Source organism: Porites lutea, chromosome 3 (genome assembly GCF_958299795.1).
Source record: "Porites lutea chromosome 3, jaPorLute2.1, whole genome shotgun sequence".
In the NCBI taxonomy this organism is placed as follows: domain Eukaryota; kingdom Metazoa; phylum Cnidaria; class Anthozoa; order Scleractinia; family Poritidae; genus Porites; species Porites lutea.
Window position 1 is genome coordinate 31,879,127 of NC_133203.1, and position 11,587 is coordinate 31,890,713.

At 38.6% G+C, this 11,587-nt stretch overlaps 1 protein-coding gene across 1 annotated transcript in view; it reads left to right on the plus strand.

The window, feature by feature from the left end:
* Window positions 1-8,851, plus strand: part of LOC140932161 (lipoxygenase homology domain-containing protein 1-like) — a 28,144-nt gene extending 19,293 nt beyond the window's left edge. The window contains exons 6-8 of the mRNA XM_073381805.1: window positions 1,433-1,547; window positions 1,833-1,920; window positions 8,183-8,851. Coding sequence (XP_073237906.1) covers window positions 1,433-1,547; window positions 1,833-1,920; window positions 8,183-8,226 — 247 coding nt within the window. The 3' untranslated portion in view covers window positions 8,227-8,851. The remainder of the gene's footprint in view (window positions 1-1,432; window positions 1,548-1,832; window positions 1,921-8,182) is intronic.
* The last annotated feature ends 2,736 nt before the right edge of the window (window positions 8,852-11,587 follow it).

Sequence of the window (11,587 nt, forward strand, 5' to 3'; positions counted from 1 at the left end):
GACCTGAGTCCCGTTCATGCACATTCCCTCTGGGCAGGTCTGTGTCCAGAAAAGCTGGTAAATAAATAAACAAAAAAATAAAATAACTTAATTAATTAATAGATAGATACCTTGTTAGGTCCGAAATGCATTTTAGTAACTCGCAAATTTACCCCCTCTATCTATTAATTTTGGTTCTTTTGCGATCAAATTATGGACTCGTGGGAACGTGCGGCAACAACGGAATTTAACAGCCTTTCTACTTTTATCAAATCAAAGAAATCCTTCCCTGATTTCTCAAAGGAAACTAAAGATATTTTTGTTAATTAGCTAATTTGTGTTATCTGTTTGATGTATATATATGTATTTTTTATGATATCGGCGTCCACAACTTTCTTAGTTTTTACCTTTTAGACCGTATTTCCCCTTATTTTTTTTAATAACAGGACCCCATTTGATCACAATGTTTATTACACTGACGGGGTTATCCTCAATAAATATTATTGAATATTACTAATATTATTATTAATACTATTATTATTATCATTATTATTATTATTAATGAATTACCTTTGGATCATACTTATCAACAACATAAACTTACCATTATGTTTCTATACTAGTTTATACATCTCAGTCTATATACAAACTCATACAGGATAAGATGATGGCAATGATGGCAGTGCATTGAAACTTCAAAGAGTTGGTCCATTTTTTTTTCAGGTTTCAATCGCTATGCCTGAAAAAAAAAAAAAAAAAAACACCAAAAATATTATGATGATTGTTCCCTGAGGAATTTTGATTAAATTCTTCTTCACAAATCTCAGGGATATGCGTAAGGGTAAAGGATTTAAGTAATGACTTCAGCACAGAATTGGCCTCAAACAGCAATATCACCGTGACATGGCCCCTTTAAGCTTTTCTGCATGACTGTTTATTCTTCATGGGTGATGATTATTATAAACTTTAAGAAAAATGAAAATGAAATTTTATAAGGGGGAATAATTCAGATTCATGATCAGTTGATCACCAAGATGAAGAGCCATTTAAGTTGCGACTAAATACACTCTAAATCAGAAAGATATCTTTAAGCCCTAAAAACAGGGCCGCTTCGGTGAGTAAAATACAGTCCTATTTTTGGGTCTAATTTGGCTCCCTTAAATCAGGGCCAATACAGTCCAATTAGCTAGGGCTGTTTAGTCACAGGGTTAAAATGGGCCTTACCGTGGGCTGGAATAGCCTTTCGACTGAGCTTTTTGGGGCTAAATTGTGGTCAAATGGCTCCAGGAAGGGCTGAATCAGACTTTGGCCTGCAGGGCTGAATTGACACTTTGGGGCTGAAACAGATCTTTCTAATTTTCATTGTAAGTGTTAACTAATACATAATAGTTTGGACGGACCTCTTCAGTGAAAAATTGATCACTTGACTGATTTTACTGGCTTTCGTTTGTAGTGTTGACAATTTTTTGAGAGGTGCCATAGATGTTGGAGTAGTGACCGGAGTGGAAGTCAAACACGATAACACTACGGACAGTGCTAACGTTGATCCTAGCTGGGCTTTTGTCTACGTGAGTGAACGCAAAATACAATAGAAATAAAATAAATAAATAAAATGCTGAAAATGTTCTTCCTCTCTTTCTTTCTCCCTCTTGATTGAATCATAAATAATGTCACAGTAGTTTGTCTCTTCCTTTTTAATCTCATTTTTAATTGTTTTTTTTTTTTTCCTCTTTTCTCGATAACTTATTAATTTCACTTCATAACTCGCTTCAGACACTCGGCAGTTATAATATTTCGTTAAGGTATATACTTTTTTGTTGTTTTTGTTTGTTTGTTTGTTGTTGTTCTTTTAGATTAAAGTGAAGAGATCAAATGACTCAAATTACGTGGATTTTAATTTCTCGGACTGGTTAGAGCCAGATAGGTGGATAAAATTCACTTGTAAGTAATTATAATGCATGTTATATCGTTTATTTGAATGTACCTAATTCAAAATCTTCGACTCAAGCAGCCGTCTTAACGCACCCACTTTCTCTCCTCTATTAAAGTCCTAAATCGAATCCTAAGCACCATAAAAACAAAAACAACAACAACAAAACGAAATAAGGCCGAACCTCCCGTAATTGCCCATGGACCAAGGGGTGGTCAGTCGGGTAGGGAAAAACGGCAGCGAAAGTTTCCAACAACGGGCGGGAGAGGCCCTGGGATGCTTAAAAACCAGTTCCACGACTCATTCGAATGCTTCTCTCTGATTGGGCACATTGTCAGAGACAAGCATCTGTGGCGCTGCTTTCCTGAACTTCTCATACGAAGGAGTTTACCTGCAAAGTCCACTGAATGTTCGCTGTCTTGGTCGAGCAATAGAACTTTCTTCCAGAATAGTTATCAAAGAAATTGAGGCCCACAGAACCGAAGATATCCCATAATTTAGCGTGTTAGCAAAACAAAACAAAACGAAAGGTAAGATTTCCGTATAGCCTCTTACATTTATTATGCACGTACGTTTCGACTCTTTTCATATTGACTATCGGTGAGAAAAAGGAGGGAATGGTTGGATGCATAACAAATCTATGGGTTATATAATAATCTAATAAACCAAAACTGCACCAACCTGTAGAAATCAGACTGTGAACTGATTGAGGGTTCATTGTTACACACCAGTATGCTTCTAGGTTTTTGCATACAACTCTGCAAGTTTACTTGACCAGTTTAGTTCGATCCTCTTGTGTCACTGAAAATAACGTACAAACTCTAAAGGGAGAAGAATATTCCCCTGCATGTGCCTGACAAGTAAGCGTAAACAGTCACGCACACGATTTCGCACGCAAATGGTTTAATGACCTAAATCTGTACGTACTAAAGTTATATTAGACAAAATAGTTGTCTTTGTCCAGTTTCGAAAGCTCTCCTGCACGAGCCAGACAGGTACGACTGCGGCGAAAAGTCGAGTTTGTAATTTAGCCCCTTCGAATAAGAAGATCACGAAAGCAACGCGATAGGCGGAATTGCTGGCCTCCGATTATTTTTGTGCCCAATCAGAGACAAGAGTTCGAATGAGTCGTGGTACTGGTTCGGTAAGAGTAGCATCCGAGGGGCTCTCTTGCCCGTTCTTGAAAACTGTCGCCGCCGTTTTTCCCGACCCGACTGACCGCCTTCAGGCTTCCAAGGATTGTAAGCGACCACCCAAAAGGCAAAGACATAGTGGTCGCTTACTAGAAGAGGTCGCTTACGAGAAAAAAAAAAAAAAAAACCACTGCGACTCTCCCGAGAAGATTTCCGGACACATCTACGTCATGGAATATGATTTATTGCTTTGATTTGTACGTTAGGATATGCGCAATTCCATATTTTGTGCTAAAGTTCTTCGTATATCATAAGAAGCCTAGTACACACAGCGAATGTAGAGATAGATCGTACAATGCGTGAAGTGGTCACCTTAGAAAAGCGAACAATATCACAAGTAGCCCAAGCTCGAAATATGAGCATCGGCGAGCATCGGCCATCATTGGCATTGTTGCGTAACATTCAAAATATAAGGATTTGTATGGGAAAAAAACCTATCGTTTCGGTAATCTACGAAAATGAAAGGATTTCAATAAAAAACAGCTTACCTTACTTAAAATGTGTGTTACGTCTCTCCTGTGTGGTCCTCTGGTCGATTTATGGCCTTTTTATGGGTTTTTATGTAAACCTTTATATAGAGAGAAAACCGTTTACATAAAAACCCATAAAACGGCCATAAATTGACCCGTGGACCACACAGGAGAGACGTAACACGCATTTTAAGTAAGGTAAGCTGTTTTTTATTGAAATCCTTTCATTTTCGTAGGTTACCGAAACGATGTTTTTTTTTTTTTTTTTCCCATACAAATCCTTATATTTTGAATGTTACGCAACAATGCCGATGCTCGCCGATGCTCATATTTCGAGGTTGGGCTACCTGTGACAATATCTTACCTTTCTCACTCAGCCAGGCCGGATCAGGGTGATTGATCCGTTTAGCCAGATGAAGCGAGAATACAATACGATATAGGACGATGCAGACTCTGCGAATCAAAATAACTTTCTCCAGTCTCGGAGCTTTACATGATGCTCTCCGGGAAACGTTTCTCAAGGTGACCAATAACGAAATATAAACTGCTAAACGGCACCGAAAGTAGCTTTAGGCGCGCACTGATTTCAAACTCAGGCCACTTAAGGCGTGACTATCTAATTAAATATAATTTAATTTAATTTCTTTCGAATATGGGTGAGCTATATTGTGAAGCAAAACTTCTACCACCGCTTGGTCGATCTGATCATCAGTGCATCCTATTCTCTCCTTTAAACCAGCACCGGCATGGGAAAGCAATATCTAGATCTGTAAGGACGTGTAAGCCTGATAATCTACGTTCTTTAGGGCTTAAACTTAATTTGGAAAGCTGGAGTGCTGTTTACGAAGCATCTGATGTTGATGAAAAAGTTGAGGCATTCAATAGCATAATAATTAATTCTCTTGACACCTGTGCTCCCCTGCGTCACGTGCTTTTGCATCCTAGTGACAAGGAGTGGATGACGCCGCATATTAAAGATCAGATACGTGCTAGATAAAAGGCTTGGGTTAAAGGTGACAAGGAAAAATATCAACAAAAGCGTGAAATGGTAGCAGCCCTTATATCTAGTGCTAAGCGTAAATTTTATGAAAGGAAGGCCAGCGATCTCCGTTATACGAATCCAAGCAAGTGGTTCAAATATATCTACTCGCTCTGTGGTGCCCAGCAGTTATCAAAAACCCCAACTGCGCCTAACAAGGCTGAACTACAGAAAACAGCGGACCTTCTGCTTGATGCTTTTGTTGCTCCTTGGAAGGACCGAGAGCCAACCGCACTGTCAGTCATCGAGGTTGCCAATGAATTGGACGACAGACGTCCACCTGTTCCAAACATTGGGCAAGTCAAAGCCATACTTAAACATGTGAATCCGAGGAAAGCAACAGGTGTTGACGGTGTGCCTGCGTGGCTCCTTAAACGGTTTCACGAAGAACTGGCACCTGTTGTACACGACATTATTTGTGCCAGTATAGTACAGGCCAAGTATCCTACTGGTTACAAGCATGCTCTTGTCAGCCCGGTACCCAAGGTTGATAATCCGACGGACATAAACAATGACTTTAGGCAGATTTCAGTTTTGCCACAAATCGCCAAGGTACTGGAGAGGATCCAGCTTACGCTAAACCTAAAGGACCTAAGTCTGCTTCTGCTAATGCTTCCCAACACTCTTTTACGGCGGACAGATCTACTATGACTGCGCTTGCCAGCATCACACAAGACTGGTATAACGCTACAGATTCTGGTAGTCTATATAATGGCGTGCATGTGGTCTTTGTAGACTTCCGAAAAGCCTTCGATCTGGTGGATCATGGCGTTCTGTTGACTAAACTCGCTGGCATGGGCATCACCAAGAGCTTTTGGAAATGGACACAGAGCTACCTATCAGGCAGAACACAGCAGATTAAGCTCCCGGAAGTCCTCTCCAGACATGGTGAGGTGATTGCTGGTGTACCCCAGGGCGGTGTCATTTCTCCTACACTTTTTAATGTGCATGTCAACGATATTGAGGACTGCATCCCCAGGGGAATACCTGTATCCACTTGCAAGTACGCTGATGACTGCACCCTATACGAGCTTGTTTTTAAGGACTCTGTCAGTCAAATGCAGGATGCTGTGACTCACTTGGAAAGATGGGCTGTGCAGAATAAAATGGAGCTGAATGCTAAAAAAGACCAAAGATATGTGGATCACCTTCAAGAAGTCCTGTCCAATTCCTGCTCCTATTAATATCGGGCCTACTGAACTGGAGAGGGTTTCAGAGTTTAAACTACTGGGTGTATATGTACAGAACGATCTCAAGTGGAATACACATGTCTCAAGTATTGTCAGCAAAGCGTGTAAACGAATCCACTATCTTAGGGTCTGTAGAACAGCCCATCTCCCCAGGGACATTGGTCTTACAACTTACATCACTAAGATTAGACCTGTTTTAGAATATGCCTCGCCTGTCTGGGGAGGGCTGCCCATTTACCTCGAAGAAGATCTACAGAGAGTGCAGAATAGATGTCTAAATGTCATTGGTCTCCCTGGGGATACTGTTGAGTCACTTGTAACTAGGCGTCAGAATTTGACGAGGAAAGAATTTAAACGTATCCTAGAATCTAAAGCACATCCTTGTAAACGTTTCTTAGAAAAGCCAGTGGATCATGGCCATAATCTAAGATCTTGTAAGACTAACCCAGCGCACCTCAGAATACCTGTATCACGCACTGTTAGGCACAAACAATCATTTATTCCTAGAGGTGCTAATCTTAACTTAATTTGATATGTATATATAATATGTAGTGTTTTGAATTTTTATTGTAATATTACCGTAATTCTTATCGCCAAAGGTAATAAATAAAGGTTATTATATTATTATTATTATATTTTGATAAAATGCTATTTAGAACGGTTTGCTTCTATGAATGATCCTGAAAATTGAACTACAAATGTAGCTTAATGGCCTTAGCAATATGAGTGCATTTTAGAAGCTCAAATTTTCGTCACGAGACTGATAATTAAGAATTAACGGTCAAAATATTTACTCTAAAATGGGAAAAGGATAATGAAAGAGCAACAATGTCTTTTAGGTGCATTTCAGAGGCTATTAAAAAGGTTCTTATAAAGGAGCCTTGTATGTGTGTTTACGTTATATAAGAATCGGTAAATAAAGGGAAAAGGGTCAAGTGACTTATTAATTAGTTAAATAGCTAATAGGATAAATAACATTTCCAATCATACAAACCGAATTTAAGATTTTCACTGTTTAAGAAACATTTTGGCGGTGAAAATCCTAAGATTAAGGTTTGCAACCCTTCCCCGTTTAGGAAAACGTGTTTTGTGACGTCATTGACGAAGCGATGTCACGTGTTATTTGAAATCACGTTTCACGTGTTTTTTTCTTTGAGCCACATTTGTAGCACTTTTCAAGAGCACTGATTGAAGCAAACCGTTCTAAATAGTATTTTCTAAAATATGCATATTTAATTAGGTAGTCATGCCTTAAGTGGCCTGCGAATAACTGTCACTTGTGTTAAACAGATAACATTGTTTAGTGGTAAGAGGGGAAGAGGTTACAAAGAACGAGAATTCGCGAAATTCCCTCTACAGCCACTACTACACAAATCCCTAACCACAAAACAACCGAAATAAAGGACATAAGCAAACAACACAGTAAATAAGCTATGACAGCGGAAATCGAGAACAATAACAAAATGTTTGCTAACCCGGTTTTTATAAATCCATCTATAACTATATTTCATGGATGTAATTATTAACTGTTGATATTTCATTCATTCATGGCAGTATTTAATATCAATGTTCACACTTCAACTGAGATGGATGCTGGGACCAACGCACAAGTTTTTATCAAAATACATGGCAAGATGGGCGTTACAACACAATTACTTTTGGGTAATCAATCCCGAAATGACTTCGAAAGAGGAGCGTAAGTATAATGTCCTCGTTGACACTAGTACAGTCGGTGGAGTGGGTGGGTGTTTTTAGTCGAAGTTTACTGCTGCAGAAGCGGATGACCAATCTTTGAGATCTCTCCAACCCATCCCCCCTTCTTTTGTTTTTGTTTTTGTTTGTTTTTTTCTGTTTTTTGTTTTTTTGTTTTTTCTTTTTCAAATCTTACGAAAGCCGAAGTCAACAGTTAACTTATTTTTCATAACAAAAACAAAACAATCGAAAGATCAATGTTCAGTAAGTTTTAGAATTGTGTAGTTGAGGCAATCCCCTCACGGTTAAGAATAATTTATGCCCTTTCAGGATTCATAACCGTTTAATTTTAAAATAATGAATTAAAGAATTGTGTAACAAATTATTTATCAGTCATATCGAGATTTATGATCGTGATTGTGAAGAAAAACAGACAACGAACTTCACTGCAGTTAAAACTAATGTAATAATAGGCCACTTTCGAGTTCCGAAAACCCTCACTTTCAAAATGAGGCTAGGTGCACAACCTTTCTTGTGAAAATGAGTTTTATTTGCATGGGAATGAAAAATGATTTCCATATCACAGGCTGAGCACCTGCCCTCGTTTTGAAACAGAGGCCTGGAGGAACTCGGAAATGGCCTTTTCATGCATAGGCGAAGCGTAGTAACCGATTTTGATGTCTTTTTAGTGTTGACGTTTTTTCGAGAGGTGCTAAAGATGTTGGAAGGGTGACTGGGTTGGAAGTCAAACTCGATACCATGTTAACAGAGACTGGCGACAACGTCAGTAATCTCAGCTGGGCTTTTGTCTACGTGAGTAATTACTTATTATAATGTCATAAATGCGTTTTAGAGTGATTTCTGATATCACAAGAGGCATTTTTATTGTTTAGAATTATATTTAGGTAGGAACGTTTGGCTATCGCTTGTTTAAACAGGATATGTAAAGAACTAACGTGATAAATGCACAATAGGTGTGGTTATACTAGCCTTTTTACCAATGGGCAAGGAACGGCTATTGCCCACGGTAAAGCAACTTTTTGTGTGTGACCACTTTTTCAAAGGTGAAATTGCCTGGGGGGAATTTTCATGGATGCGTCAAAAATACAAAAAAAAGAAAAAGAAAACAACAACAACAACAACAACAAAAAACAAACAAACAAACACAATATTTCCATAACAGTTCCTGGGGTAATTTATATGGGTTAAATAAGAACCCGCAGCTCAACCAATCACAAAAAGTGAAATGTGCCAAAAAGTACGTACACACAAGCGTAAAACATGACATATGAAAATAACTTTAAGAAATATTTGCTCGAGAAATTCTTAAACATTAATGCAAGTCGCAAACATCTCAGTATTAAGGACATTTTAAGGTTCCTTTTTCACTTTTTATCTCGATTGTACTGTACTAATTAGGTAGCTATTTTTAACCATTTTCAATTTTTACCCTCTAACTTCCTTTTACGATATCTTTTACGTTTTAGATTTTTGTAGATTGGACCCACAATGTAAACTACTTGGCATACCAGTAATTGTGAAAGACCATTAAAGTTTTTTATTTATTTATTTATTTATTTACACGCCAACTTTTAAACAAAGCACGGCTGACTCAAAATACTCAGCGAAATTTATATCTGTTCAAGCTCTTGCTCCATTTTTTTTTTCTCTCTCTCTCACACACACACTCACACGCACAAAATAGTCTGTAAAGTGACGGCAATCTTATGGCTGAGATCGAACAATTGCCTACGGACTGCATTAGCCGCTATCTTATCTTTCTCGCTTAAGTTGCAATAATTTGAATAAACATATTAATGGTGTAATTTATGAGGCCCATTGGATAATTAAGTCGGGAGAATATAGAGCTTAACATTCCTCATTAAACGCCTCTGTCGTAGATAATAGGGCATAGGCGCGATGTAACATGGTCTTCAATAAACCGGTTTTGGAACGTTTGTCTGCATGGCTTTCAAAGTGCAAGAGCAGACCATTGTTGGTCGGCTTTCTTTAAACACCGGTTTCTATTTTCTCCCGACTTGATTATCCAATTGGCCTTATAAATTCCACCATTGCTAGGAATACGTGTGACGCAGCAACTCGCAGCGAAGCTACGGTTGGGGGAGGGGTGGGGGGGTGGAGGGGAGGCTCATAAAATGTCAGGGATGGAAGGGGAGAGACAATCGGAGTAAATTGTGTAGCTTGGGAGGGCCGGTTTCAGCACTGGCTCGAATATTGGAATGTGAGATTTACTTAATCTCATTTTGGTTAGAGTAAATTTGAACCCAGTGATCTGTCGTTAAAAAGGATGTGCTGGGGTTTTAATGGGGTTGGTCAGTCATGACGGGCTTAGGCTACAAAAAAAATTCTGACCAGGAGGTCTTCTAATCTCGTACATTACTTGTCACCGCCTGCCGGAAGCAATCAATGAAGCCCTTTTTTTCTCTCAGTATCTTGTTTCATTTGTTAGATTTACTGAGGTTGTCGCGACTGTCGCGTGTGAATATTTCGCTAAAGTTTCTGTCGCTTTACTGTATAACGCTGGTTGCATTTGCGAAGCTATGAGCAAAATGGCTAGATTTCTAATTACTCCTGGCAAGTGTTAAATCTTCTTTAATTTGACGGGAAGATGCCGGCAAAACGAATCCGTTTTAGTCTGCGTCAAGTTCGACCACTACACTGCTAAACGAGAGTGGCAAATTATTTCTGTAGGAAATCCTTACTTGGTTATCGACTTTGGTAAGTTTAGGTTTGTTTAGCCGAGCAATTGATGGCAAGTCGTGATTTTTAATATTTCGGTTTTTTGTCGATGAAAAATACCGAGAAAAAATATCGAGCGGAAATTATTTTTTTCGCACGTGTTCTCTGATGATGTATTTCACATAATTTTTGATAATGTATTACAAAAAGATTCTGTCCAGATTTCTCGATATTTTATCAGTTTCACTCTATCACACGCCGCTCAACAAACGATCGCTAGCCTCTAGCAATTTGGCGCCGGCTTTCCTATTTTGCTTTTGCATTTTGATCACCGTCTCATGAAAGTGCTTTTAATTATTTGTGGCGGGAAATATGTACCGCGCGCGTTTGTTTGGCGCCCAGATCATCGACATCAGTGGTAGAGACTCCAGACAGGTAAGAAAACTTAATAATTATATCAGCAGCATTTGATGTTTAAAATTATAATTCTGGATTATTCTATTGTAGTTCAACACTCGAGAGAGTCAGCTCTTTCCTCAAAAAAATTTCGCAGACAAGTAGCCTCGCTAGGTCATGCAGGGTCCGCTTGTTTCATGAGCTTTTGTTATCGGCGTTGCATAGTATTAACCTGTAGTATCCTGGGTAGTGTATACCTGAAATCTACAGTTAACTCGTAAAAATGCTCCAATCATTCCTGTAGTATCCTGGGTAGCGTATACCTGAAATCTACAGTTAACTTGCAAAAATGCTCTAATCATTCCTGTAGTATCCTGGGTAGAGTATACCTGAAATCTACAGTTAACTCGTAAAAATGCTCTAATCAATGCTGTAGTATCCTGGGTAGCGTATACCTGAAATCTACAGTTAACTTGCAAAAATGCTCTAATCATTCCTGTAGTATCCTGGGTAGTGTATACCTGAAATCTACAGTTAACTCGTAAAAATGCTCTAATCATTCCTGTAGTATCCTGGGTAGTGTATACCTGAAATCTACAGTTAACTTGCAAAAATGCTCTAATCATTCCTGTAGTATCCTGGGTAGTGTATACCTGAAATCTACAGTTAACTCGTAAAAATGCTCTAATCATTTCTGTAGTATCCTGGGTAGTGTATACCTGAAATCTACAGTTAACTCGTAAAAATGCTCTAATCATTCCTGTAATATCCTGGTAGTGTATACCTGAAATCTACAGTTTACTTGCAAAAACACTCTAATCAATATAATGCTGTAGTATCCCGGCTAATGTATACCTAAAAAATACATAACATTGACTTATTTGACTTATGGAGGTGATAATCTTATTCAACTCTTGCTCTTTTTGAATATTCATGGTCAATTAACAGCTTTCTCTCAACCCATCTTATTTTTTTTAGCTTGCGCTCGAACTTGATTT